Source organism: Oncorhynchus gorbuscha, linkage group LG09 (genome assembly GCF_021184085.1).
Source record: "Oncorhynchus gorbuscha isolate QuinsamMale2020 ecotype Even-year linkage group LG09, OgorEven_v1.0, whole genome shotgun sequence".
Classification (NCBI taxonomy): domain Eukaryota; kingdom Metazoa; phylum Chordata; class Actinopteri; order Salmoniformes; family Salmonidae; genus Oncorhynchus; species Oncorhynchus gorbuscha.
In genome coordinates this window covers 39332225-39345631 of record NC_060181.1, presented here as the reverse complement: position 1 = coordinate 39345631, position 13407 = coordinate 39332225, and the positions used below count along the sequence as shown (strand labels likewise).

The 13407-nt window shown below is 41.3% G+C and overlaps 2 protein-coding genes across 4 annotated transcripts; both read left to right on the top strand.

Annotated features, from left to right (window-relative positions):
• LOC124043609 (C-type lectin domain family 1 member A-like) lies at positions 1-4140 on the top strand. Of its 2 annotated transcripts, XM_046362379.1 has the most exons (7): positions 1-145; positions 1070-1185; positions 1352-1442; positions 1636-1742; positions 2173-2324; positions 2811-2928; positions 3492-4140. In XM_046362379.1, exons 2-7 carry the CDS (start codon positions 1125-1127, stop codon positions 3650-3652), a joined length of 690 nt encoding a protein of 229 aa, XP_046218335.1. In that variant the 5' UTR covers positions 1-145; positions 1070-1124; the 3' UTR covers positions 3653-4140. The 2 variants fall into 2 exon arrangements, with proteins under 2 accessions (XP_046218335.1, XP_046218336.1); XM_046362380.1 differs by lacking the exon at positions 1-145 and having other exon boundaries at positions 1050-1185.
• A 5983-nt stretch (positions 4141-10123) lies between these two features.
• On the top strand, positions 10124-13146 carry LOC124043613 (cytochrome c oxidase subunit 6B1-like). Of its 2 annotated transcripts, none has more exons than XM_046362385.1 (4): positions 10124-10224; positions 11553-11674; positions 12599-12699; positions 12962-13146. In XM_046362385.1, the coding sequence occupies exons 2-4, from the start codon at positions 11569-11571 to the stop codon at positions 13013-13015; spliced, it is 261 nt and encodes an 86-aa protein (XP_046218341.1). In that variant the 5' UTR covers positions 10124-10224; positions 11553-11568; the 3' UTR covers positions 13016-13146. The 2 variants fall into 2 exon arrangements, with proteins under 2 accessions (XP_046218341.1, XP_046218340.1); XM_046362384.1 differs by having other exon boundaries at positions 10136-10196.
• The last annotated feature ends 261 nt before the right edge of the window (positions 13147-13407 follow it).

Here is a 13407-nt window from a genome sequence, read left to right as displayed (position 1 = left end):
TTGGAGGGTGTTCTGTATGTTGAGGAGCCTACATCGTCATGACGGCATAAAGACCCAACACAAGTCAGAGTCAGAATGCTGCGGCTTTGTTTTGTATGCTTTTAAAGCAGCAATCGGCGGTTGAAATCACATATCATCTAACAAAGTATGATACGAAAATAAATGTACTTTTGGCAAAGCTTGGGCATGATATCGGCTAGGTTTGGAATATGTAACAGCAATAGCAATGCTACAGGGCCTAATCTACAGCTGTAGCCTGTATTGAGTCACAATAGTAACTTAGCCTCGGATCTGTGCACTATGTTTTTGTTGAATAGCACTTTCAAACCACCCCAGGAATTGTGTATGCCTTGATTTTTGCCTGTGTTGAGAACAGAGATGATAAGAGTGCAGGGGGTGCGTGCAGTTGGAAGAATTCAGATCCTGTTGCTGCCGGTCTTAAATGACTGCGGATTCTCATTTGCCAAAACAAGACTCTCACACAGCCTAGAAATGGGTCCGCTTCAGAGCTAAACATAGCACATAAATCGCGTCGGTTGAAGCAGATATTACTATGGATTATTGAGGAGAAGGGGAATGTCTGGCAACACTGTAGGTGTCAAAGTATAGATAAGCAATGCATTTTAAAACAATAGTAGTTATCTAAGCACGGAGGGCATTTGAATAGAAGTCTTGGGGCTGGCTGTACATTGCGTTCCGTTATGACCTAGATACTGTTTGCTGGGTGCCATATTGAATTGGTCTGACCAAGACAACACTTACAGACTAGGGCCAGGTTTCCTAAAAAACATCTTAAGGCTACGCTCATCTTTAGAACCATAGGATCCTGAGATGCTTTTGGGTAACCGGGCCCTGGGAAACCATGCATATTCTAAACAGAAATGTCACCACAAGCTACATAAAGTTGTCCACAAACAACACAATTGAATAAGGGTATTTGGTCATAATCAAAACGTCTCCAGCCTGACAGGTTTTGCTATCAAATGTACTTTGCATGAAGCTAAGGGTGACATACTGTCTCAAAGCTCATTTGTGAATTGGAACTCATGAGAGCTGGATCTATTTTCAGCCTCCAGCAGTCTCCCACTGCTCTGGGGGAATGGGAGTCATAAGACCAGGAGAGAATGGGGGCGTCTGAACCGGGCCAGCTACATCCTAAAAAGATGGAGGGGTCAACAGTGAGAGGTGATCCCATTATCATAACATTGTAGCACATTTTATCCAAAGAAATAAGATCAAGTTCAGATTATTGCATGTTTGATGTCTAAAAAGCATAATGCTATACTTTTTTAGTATGTATCATGTTTATACTGACATTACTGTATGTGGCTGAAATATTTCCCCCTCTCAGATTGGTGGCATACACAGTACAGACAGTTATCACATTACCTTGCCCTGCTGTTTTCTGCTGACTGTGGCCACACTCCTACAGACCTTCCACTGTGAGTTTCATTAGCTCATATGTTTTTATTAAAAAGATTCAGGGGTCAGAAATAGGAGTCCACTGATTTACATTGTTATGGACGGTCAAGACTTGAGGTTTTAACCCTAACTTGACCTTTTAATTGGCTCTCTCTGCTACCTCATCCTCACTTTTTGTTGTTGCATCCATGGCAAACGGGCCGCGTGGGTCAGACTCAAAGACCTGACTCAGAAGCTGAACACCCTGAACAACTCCTACGTCCTCCTCTTCCACAAGTACCCAACACTCAACCTGTACAGTCCTGTCACCACCCCCAGTGGTGAGCACAGACATTTAGGTTGTTTTTATCTGGGGGGAAGAATACTCCAATCCAATAAACTGTTAAATATATGGACAGACAGAGAAAAGATGATGAAGGATAACCAGGATCAACTTAAAATTCCAAAATGGCTGACAATGACAAGAGTCGCGAAAATTGGGTAGCATCACACTAGGCCTATGCGCTAGGCCTGGCATCCTAATAACAGCATCTCTTTAGCTAGTATCAGATTAGTCGATGTAGACATGTACCACCATAAACAATCCCCGCTTGATGGTTTTAAGAGTATTGTTTATTGATATATTTAGGAAATATTGTATTTATACAGGTGATGATACAGAGATTGAAAAACCTATTTTACATAGGGAACCTGTTTCACCCCTGTTCACCATTACCCCTGAGTAACCTCTGGCGTAATCTTGTTTCACAGAGCGTGAGTGCAGGCCGTGCCCAGAGGGATGGGAGTCTTTTGGGGAGAGATGCTGCCTCCACACCCAGGAGAGACAGAACTGGATCTCCAGCCAGTACCACTGCTTGTCTGCAGGGGGCAACCTTGCCATGGTGAAGAGTGAGGAGGAGCAAGTATGAGAGAGCCATGAACCCCATCACCCAATGATACCTGCATACGTTAAGGTTTCTTTGGAGGACTGCATTGTAGCCTATTTCTCAATTCTGTATTCATTTGCATCTCAAATGTGGATCCCTTTTGAATCAAGAGATGATTTAGAACCTATATCATGACAAATCAAAATCCTCAAAAGGTCCGGAGCTTTGGAGGTAAATAAAGAACTGAGATTTACTGAGAATTACTTGGAAATATTAGAAATATATAGACTGCCCTATCACTCAAAGCTGTGATATTCCTTTATACAGTATACAGTGGACCTAACACAGACACGAACATAATCTATAAGGTCAGGGCATGAATGTTTAGACGCATTGCATTCACCGTGTAATACATCACTTTTGACACCCTCAGTTAAAGTTAATAATAGATTTAGGAGTTCTACGAAAACGTGGGGCCGTGTCTATTTTGAGGCCTCCATCTGAGTGTTGCATTTTTCTCAGATCTTCCCGTGGAAGAGAGCCAAGGAGCTGAGCAAGGGAGACTCCTACTGGATCGGCCTGAAGAACGGTAACCCAGGCGGGGCTGGCACTGGGTGGACAACTCCCCGGTGGAAAAAGGGTAACTTATAGTTACAGAAGATTTGCCTCTGAAGGTAGTCTTGAGCAAAAAAAACAAAAAAAAAGGTCCCGTAAATGGATAGAAATATCGTCCAGAAATGGAGTTTGGATCTCAATTCTATCGTTTGGCGTGGTGTCTTGTATCGAGACTCGAGACTGCATTCATGTGATGACATTACCTCAAATGACAGTATCAGATGAGGATACTTACTGTATGAGGTCCCTAGTTAAGGTCATGAAGAGAACATGTTTATTGCCATATAGATGAAACTATGTACATCGGTTAGGCTCTCAAATCATTATTTATCTGCCCACTTGGAGAGATTAGAGGTAGCACAATATGACCGAAGTAAGCAACCCAGAATGGGTTTAAGTAGAAGAGATGTCTTTAAAACAAAACAAAATATGAATGTATTTGAGCATCCTTGAAAAAGATATGGAAATAAATTCCAACTGATATTCTAGTTTTCTCCACAAAGTTTGAATAACCAAGCACATGGACTAATAGTAAGGCATGCAAACATTTCCAATTGTAACTATTCATAATTTTCTCTCTTTCTCCAGGTCAGGAATTCCTACAGCTTCTATTCAACCTCGCTGAGAGCCCCAGACCATTATTCCTCCTCCACCAAACTTTAAAGCTGGCTCTATGCATTGGGGCAAGTAGAGTTCTCCTGGCATCCAACAAACCCAGATTTGTTGGACTGCCAGATGGTGAAGCGTGATTCATCACTCCAGAGAACGTTGGTTCCAGAAGCAGTTTGGAACTCGGTAGTGGGTGTTGCAACCGAGGACAGACCATTTTTACGTGCTACGCAGTTCAGCACTCGTCGGTCCCTTTCTGTGAGCATGTGCGGCCAACCACTTTGTGGCTGAGACGTTGTTGCTCCTAGACGTTTCTACTTCACAATAACAGCACTTATAGTTGACCAGGGCAGCTCTAGTAGAGCAGAAATTAGACAAACCGACTTGTTGGAAAGGTGGCATCCTATGACGGTGCCACGTTTAAAGTCACTGAGCTCTTGAGCAAGGCCATTCTACAGTCAGTGTTTGTCTATGGAGATTGCATGGCAGTGTACTCAAATGTTATATACCTATCAGCAACGGTGTGGCTGAAACAGCCAAATCCACTCATTTGAAGGGGTATCCACATACTTTTGCTCACACAGAGCATTCGGAAAGTATTCAGACCCCTTCACTTTTTCCACATTGTTACGTTACAGCCTTATTCAAAAATGTATTAAATAGTTTTTTTCCCTTATCAATCTACACACAATACCCCATAATGACAAAGAAAAAACAGATGTGTTGTAAAAATGTATTCAAAATAGATTTAAAAAATATAACATTTACATCAGTATTCAGACACTTTACTTAGTACTTTGTTGAAGCACATTTATTTTCAGGTCTCTCCAGAGATGTTCCATTGGGTTCAAGAACGGGCTCTGGTTGGGCCACTCAAGGACATTCAGAGACTTATCCCGAAGCCACTCCTGTGTTGTCTTGGCAGTGTGCTTAGGGTCATTGTCCTTTTGGAAGGTATAACCTTCGCCCCAGTCTGAGGTCCTGAGCACTCTGGAGCAGGTTTTCATCAAGGATCTCTCTGTACTTTGCTCCACTCATATTTCCCTCAATCCTGACCAGAGTTAAGTCTTGACTTCATCAGACCAGAGGATCTTGTTTCTCATGTTCTGAGAATCCTTCAGGTATAACTTTGGGGAAACTCCAAGCGGGCTGTCATGTGCATTTTACTGAAGAGTGGCTTCCATCAGGCCACTCTACCATAGAGGCCTGATTGGAACTCTGGAGCTCTGTCAGAGTGACCATCGGGTTCTTGTTCACCTCCCTCGCCAAGGCCCAAATAGCTTAGTTTGGTCAGGCAGCGACCTCTAGGAAGATTCCTGGTGTTTCCAAACTTCTACCATTTAAGAATGATGGACACCACTGTGTTCTTGAGGTCCTTCAATTCTGTAGAAATGTTTGGTACCCTTCCCCAGATCTGTGCCTCAACACAATCCAGTCCAGGAGCTCTACAGACAATTCCATCAAAATCATGGCTTGGTTTTTGCTCTGACATGCACTTTCAACTGTGGGACCTTATATAGACAGGAGTGTGCCTTTCCAAATCATGTCCAATCAATTGAATTGACCACAGGTGGTCTACAATCAAGTTGTGGAAACATCTTAAGGATGATCAATGGAAACAGGATGAACCTGAGCTCAATTTCGAGTCTCATAGCAAAGGATCTGAATTATTCTGTAAATAAGGTCTGTTTTTGTTTTAAACATTTCTAAAAACCTGTTTTTCACTATGACATTACTGGGTATTGTGTGTAGATTGATGAGGAAAAGGTTTTATTTAATCAATTTTAGAATAAGGCTGTAACGTAACAAAGTGTGGAAAAAGTGAAGCGGTCTGAATACTTTCCGAAGGCACTGTTTAGTGTACATTCAGCCTCTTGCGAATTGAAGGAAATTAATTAAACACAGAGACGAAAGATACATAATTTTGTTTATTTTTTAATTGGTAGCTTTTTGGGGGAATCCTGGCTTCCCTTTGCAACCATGAATACACGCCACTGCCTATTGGTAGATAAAAAATATATATTCAAAAAAGCAGACAATGAATATCCCTTTGAGCATGGTTTAGTTATTAATTACACTTTGGATTTTATATCAATACACCCAGTCACTACAAATATACAGAGAGGAAAGAAACTGCACAGGGGTTTCACCATGAGGTGACTTTAAAACAGTTACAGAGTTTAATGGCTGTGATAGGAGAATTGTAGTTACTCCACAATACTAACCTAATTCAAAAGAAGGAGGCCTGCACAGAATATTCCAAAACATGCATCCTGTTTGCAACAAGGCACTAAAGTAATACCGCAGGAAATGTGGCAAAGCAATTGACTTTTTGTCCTGAATACAAAGTGTTATGTTTGGGGAAAATCCAATACAATAATATTACCGAGTACCACTCTCCATATTTTAAAGCATAGTGGTGGTTGCATCATGTTATGTGTACGTTTGTAATTGTTCATCAACGTAATGGAGCTAAGCACAGGCAAAATCCTAGAAGAAAACCTGGTTGAGTCTGCTTTCCACCAGACACTGGGAGATGAATTCAGCTTTCAGCAGGACAATAACCTACAACACAAGGCCAAATCTACACTGGAGTTGCTTACCAAGAGGACAGTGAATGTTCCCGAGTGGCCGAGTTACAGTTTTGAATTAAATCTGCTTGAATATCTATGGCAAGACTTGAAAATGGTTGTCTAGCAATGATCAACAACCAATTTGACAGAGCTTGAAGAATTTTGACAAGAACAATGGGCAAATATTGCACAATCCAGGTTTGCATAGCTCTTATCAACATAGCCAGAATGACTCACAGCTGTAATCGCTGCCAAAGGTGATTGTAACATGTATTGACTCAGTGGTGTGAATAAATAAATGAGATATTTCTGTATTTCCTTTTCAATAAATGTGCACCAAAAAAAATGATGTTTTCACTTTGTCATTATGGGGTATTGTGGGTAGATAGGTGAGAGAAAAATGGATTTAATCCATTTGGAATTCAGACTGTAACAGAACAAAATGTGGAATAAGTCAAGGGGTATGAATACTTTGTGAAGCTATTGTAACTTATGAATGCCTCATGAGCTCAACTGTCATACCCCATCAGAACCCAGAATATAAGCTTTTTTTACTCCAAACAATGTAATTGTGAACAAACACTGAAGGCCTCAATACATGGTTAAAAGTTGAAAAAGATCATTTTATGTAATTTTATTTGACCTTTATTTCAACAGGGAGTCAGTCCCATTGAGACCAAGGTCTCTTTCACAATGGAGCCCTGCATTTTGCAATTTCACACATTTGACAAAAATATAAAATACAAGGGAATGCAAAAATACAAAATGACATACACATTCAAGAAAAACAATCACATTCCTCAACAAATAAGTCCTCGATAAATATTTTGAATTGCATGAGAGGCATCTAGTCTAAAAAGCATCCAGTCTAAAAAAGCAGCTTTTCTGTGTTGGAATGGTGTGGGTGTACCCCAACAACAGAATGGTGTGGGCGTATACCGGTCAATAAAAATATTCATGCAAGTAGACCGCTGATTTGAGATACAAGTTTGATGTGGGTTCAACTACATTATTTGGGTACGAGTTAACAGAATAGGAACTTTTAAAAGTGAGATTTTCACTGGACAGTTACTTTAACTTACTCATCAACAGGCTTTTTAAAAGACAGCTTATGGTCTATCCAATTAGGTTAAGGTTAAGAAAAGGGTCAGGGTCAGAGAAAATGCTATCCTAACCTGCTAAGAAAAGTAACTTCCAGTCGTAGCTGTATCGAAGGGAGATTCCTTAAAAACATGCCACTTCGATTCTGATATGACCAGAAGTTACTTTTTAGTCGCAGGTTAGGAAAACTAATGCAGCAGGTCAGGAGATGTACGTTTCAAGTTTTATTAGCATGGTTAGGAGAATTAGGTTAAGGTTAGCGAAAATGCTCTCTAACCTGCTACGAAAAGTCACTTCCGGTCATAGCTTTAGGGAGTCCCGTATCGAAGTGGCCTGTTTTTAGGCATCATCACTAGCTACCACAGCCACAGTCATAAACCCCGCCCATTTCTACAATTAATCTTCTTGAGAAAAAAAGATGAAACCCGCACACTGTTCTTGCTAGTATCACTACTCTTTATTAAGCTCTGACGAAGGCCTTGAGGCCGATACGTAAAGCGTATTAAAGAGCAGTGTAGGGGTTTCTTCTTTTTCTCATCTTATTCAACTGTTACCTTGCACCTGCAACAAAGATAGCTCAGATGTGCGAGTGCCTTTTGAATGACAACTTTCTCTTCTTAAAATCTCATTTTAAACCTAACCCTAACCCAAAGGACGTCCACCCAATTTGACAACCGTGGGAAGCATTGGAGCCAACATGGGCCATCATCCCTGTGGAAGCTTTTTACACCTTGATGAATTGAGGCTGTTCTGAGGGCAAAAAAAGAGGAAGGGGGGGGGGTGAAACTGAATATTAGGAAGTAATTCCTAACTTTTGGTATTGTCAGTGTATATTTTGTCTCCAATGTTAATTGAAAACATAAATACATTTGCACAATGAGCACTTGTTGTCTCTCAAATACACTGCTCAAAAAAATAAAGGGAACACTTAAACAACACAATGTAACTCCAAGTCAATCACACTTCTGTGAAATGAAACTGTCCACTTAGGAAGCAACACTGATTGACAATAAATTACACATGCTGTTGTGCAAATGGAATAGACAACAGGTGGAAATGATAGGCAATTAGCAAGACACCCCCAATAAAGGAGTGGTTCTGCAGGTGGGCACCACAGACCACTTCTCAGTTCCTATGCTTCCAGGCTGAAGTTTTGGTCACTTTTGAATGCTGGCGGTGCTTTCACTCTCAGTAGCATGAGACGGAGTCTACAACCCACACAAGTGGCTCAGGTAGTGCAGCTCATCCAGGATGGAACATCAAGGCGAGCTGTGGCAAGAAGGTTTGCTGTGTCTGTCAGCGTAGTGTCCAGAGCATGGAGGCGCTACCAGGAGACAGGCCAGTACATCAGGAGACATGGAGGAGGCCGTAGGAGGGCAACAACCCAGCAGCAGGACCGCTATGTGCAAGGAGGAGCAGGAGAAGCACTGGCAGAGCCCTGCAAAATGACCTCCAGCAGGCCACAAATGTGCATGTGTCTGCTCAAACGGTCAGAAACAGACTCCATGAGGGTGGTATGAGGGCCCGACGTCCACAGGTGGGGGTTGCGCTTACAGCTCAACACCGTGCAGGACGTTTTTCATTTACTAGTGAACACTAAGATTGGCAAATTCGCCACTGGCGCCCTGTGCTCTTCATAGATGAAAGCAGGTTCACACCGAGCACATGTGACAGACGTGACAGTCTGGAGACGCCGTGGAGAACGTTCTGCTGCCTGCAACATCCTCCAGCATGACCGGTTTGGCGGTGGGTCAGTCATGGTGTGGGGTGGCATTTTTGGGGGGGCCGCACAGCCCTCCATGTGCTCGCCAGAGGTAGCCTGACTGCCATTAGGTACCGAGATGAGATCCTCAGACCCCTTGTGAGACCATATGCTGGTGCGGTTGGCCGTGGGTTCCTCCTAATGCAAGACAATGCTAGACCTCATGTGGCTGGAGTGTGTCAGCAGTTCCTGCAAGAGGAAGGCATTGATGGTATGGACAGGCCCGCCCGTTCCCCAGACCTGAATCCAATTGAGCACATCTGGGACATCATGTCTCGCTCCATCCACTCCTGGACAGTCTGTTGCACCACAGACTGTCCAGGAGTTGGCGGATGCTTTAGTCCAAGTCTGGGAGGAGATCCCTCAGGAGACCATCCGCCACCTCATCAGGAGACGTTGTAGGGAGGTCATACAGGCACGTGGAGGCCACACACACTACTGAGCCTCATTTTGACTTGTTTTAAGGACATTACATCAAAGTTGGATCAGCCTGTAGTGTGGTTTTCCACTTTAAATTTGAGTGTGACTCCAAATCCAGACCTCGATGGGTTGATAAATTTGATTTCCATTGATCATTTTTGTGTGATTTTGTTGTCAGCACATTAAACTATGTAAAGAAAAAAGTATTTAATAAGAATATTTCATTCGTTCAGATCTAGGATGTGTTATTTTAGTGTTCTCTTTATTTGTTTGAGCAGTGTACATCGTTACAGTTCAGTGGAGGCTGTTGGGAGGAACTATAAGAAGACAGGCTCGTTGTAATGGCTGGAACGGATTAAATTGAATGGACACATCAAACAAACTCGCGATTTTTTTGTGCCATATTAGCATTGACATGAAACCAGTCAAAACACCTCAAAACAAGGCATAGTATTAAGAACAATATGAAAATAGCTACATACGATTTCCAACATTGCAGTTTCTTGTCGTTCGCTATCTGATCATCCAGAATCACGACAACACACTGGCTTCTGCCCCATTGAAGCGTCCCATCGTTTTCGTGACTTTCTCAATTTTTCCCAATGGTAAACGGCCTATCTTCATTTATTCACCATCTTTGATATCGTTTAGGTCTTGTTGAATTTTGTATATCATTATTATTATTATTATTATTTTACAGCAGGTGGCAGTAGTGGGCTGTATTTGAATACTTAGAGAAGCCGCTTGTCTTGCAGGTGCACCACACTATGTTCCTTCTCCCATCATGCGTTGCGTTTTGACGCTCTTCTTCAGAGGACACCGCAAGAGGTCAGTTTATCAGACTTTTAGCGCAGAGGTAGGCCTTCTTTCTTAACTAATACAATATTGTTATTCCATTAACTAAGATGCACGATATTTTCAACAATCGATGTTGTGTCGTCATTAACAGTCATACAGAAGTGAATAATAGGTGTATGTGGCCGTTTGGCTTTGAGACAGCTAACTACTAACGTCAGCTAGCTACAGATTGCTGTAAGCACACCTGTGCTAGTCCAACTATATATATATGAGCTAGCGAACTAGTTTATAAAGAGTGAGACGGCTAACAATCTCGTTTTGCATGTTCAACTAATTTAGTCAAATTACTTGACTTTCCATTTACCTCTAGTTGGATAGGGATGTCTAGTTAGCATAGCTAGTTTAGCTAGCTATACACATTATCTGCCAAGTAGCTTGCTAGTACTTTGACATTCACAATGCCAATGCACTAGTACCCAGCGCCAGCTAGCTACGTCGGACGTAGAAAAGCTGTAACGTTAGGTGGTTAGTTGTAACCTTACCCAGTGAATAGTTTGACGAGGGATGAATTCACTGAGGTTTGCAAGTGTTTTGGTTGATTGTCGTGGTTTGTTTGTATTGTTAAGATGTGGTGTGTCTATCGGCTGTGTCCTGAAGTACAATTTTGCCGTTTTATTGATTCATTTAATTATCATGTTTGTTCTGAGCACCATTGTGAATGAGACCCTGGTCTAAATTGGGCTACCCTGAATAAATACAAGTGGGAAAAAATAAAATTGTCTTGTGTGAACTGGCATTAGCGCAGTTATTGCAGGCCAAGGGTAGGAGCTAGGTTATGTCTTGACTGATTAATCAGGCTGTGGTACACAATTAATTGGTGTATATACAGACTGAGACATTTGTGGACAGAATCGTATAAATGTCATTTACAAGCCAGAATGTTGAAGATTCTCAAATTTGAATATATTCAAATGTAATTTAATTCTAGCTTGTAAGGAACATTTTACATGATTTTGTGAACATGTCTCAGGCTGTATATACATATACATTTTGAACCTTACAGGTTGTCTGCGGTTTGTCATGAAGATTCTCAAATTTGAATATATTCAAATGTAATTTAATTCTAGCTTGTAAGGAACATTTTACATGATTTTGTGAACATGTCTCAGGCTGTATATACATATGAATTGTATATTACAGCCTGATTAATCACACTAGGACATGTCAATTGGGTCCATGTTTAAGGAAGTAGAATTGGACTATAAGCTGCTAGCCTGATTCTAATTGCAAACATTCCAATGTCCTTTTAGGCAAGGTTGATAGAGTGATTATGGAAATTGGTTGAGATTTGTGTTCAATATTTTGATTAGTATGAATGTTTTGCAGATTGAAATCAGTCAAAATGTCTGACGTAATTGAAGAGAAGATCAAGAACTACAGAACGGCTCCTTTTGATGCCCGGTTCCCCAACACCAACCAGACCCGAAACTGCTTCCAGAATTATCTGGGTAATAACCACCACACTCTACCTTTTTGTTTGCCATTCAGAGCTGCACACAGAGATGTTTAGGCCAGGCCTATATAGCTCTGGTGCTGTTGTCCTTTCAAACAATAGACCTTGTTCACACTGGATATTAAAATACTTTTATACATCTCTCAGGCATCTCATACATTCACCGGCAAAGTTATTCTCTATGCTAAACCAATGTATGCTTAAATAAGGGTTTTTGAAGAATTAATCCACTTCATCTAGGGGTACTCTGTTGGTCGGTTTTGGACACGCTGTGAATAAGATCCGCAGCATCGATTATCATCCAAAACACCATGACATGGCTATCATTACATTCACTCAATATGTCTTGTAGTTACAATGATAATAGTCCCCATGTTCTTTTGAGTCAGACCCACTGTGGGTGGTTGCCATGGCACTTGCTGATTTCAACTTGAGCTTTAACCAAAGCATGTAGTGCTTAAGCCAGGTTCATGTCCATCGCTGACAGTTCACTTGTTTAAATTGTTTCACTTCCTCGAATGGCTATTTTGCTGAGTTAATTCTGGTACCTGCGTAAATGCTTAGTTAACTAACCCGAATGATGAACGGGCACCCGCTGTTTAGTTTTTTTCCCTATTTGTGATTCATGTTTTATTTTTATTTAGGCAATTTGTTAATTTACAAATGAATTTACAGTTATGTAGCCTAGTACAATGTGAACACCTTAATTGTCAACTGACATTTACAACTGCCACTCACCATAATGAGAACTCACATAGTCAGATTGCTATTGACTACTATTGTTATTTGAATACTTGAACGATCCTTGTGTATTAAGTGTAGAATACTGGCACTTAATGGGCTAAATTTTATGAAAATATTCATTTGGTCAGTTCATATGCGTATTATGTTGTATTGCACATATTTCCCTTTCGTCCAGACTTCCACAGATGTAACAAGGCTCTGTCAGACAAAGGCCAGGACGTGGCACCCTGTGACTGGTACCAGAGAGTCTACAAAAGCCTGTGTCCCTTGAGCTGGGTATGTGTCACTAGTTCAATGGTTCTCTCTGGACCATACTGCCCTACAGTAAGTGTTGAACACTCTAATGTATATGTACCCTTGAAGAGACTTATATTTAAATCAGTGGTGCCAGTCATCAAGTAATGCAAGGTTAAAGGTGATGTGGCTGGTTAGTAGTTTCAGGACAAACTCTCCTCTCTTCCTTTCTCAATTTTCATCTTTTATGTCATTTTGTTTTCTGTCATGGGACATTTACTGAGTTTCTCTCTCTCGCTCCAAGGTGGCAAAATGGGACGATCAGATTGAAGCTGGAAGTTTCCCTGGGAAAATCTAAATGGACACATGACTTCTTCCACTGATCTCGCGTCCTTTCCTCCGACTTCCCTTACGTACCTCTTAATGTCTCTGTCAAGCATTTTGATGTTTCTGTAAAAATGACTAATAAATATTTTAATGTTGTGGTGATATTTGGTCATGCTGACTTTGGTTTGGTGTTGGACAGTCCCATAAATTAATCCACAAGACCGGATAGGTCGGTATATTGAAAAGGTACAATAGAATTTAGTAAAATAATTGCTGACATTCGGTAGGATGACCTGCCATATTCTCTAAAACAACAGAGGTAGCTTACAGTATAGAAATGAACATTCAATTCTCGGCAACAGCTCTGGTGGACATTCCTGCAGTCTGCATGCCAATTGCACGCTCCCTCAGAACTTGAGACGT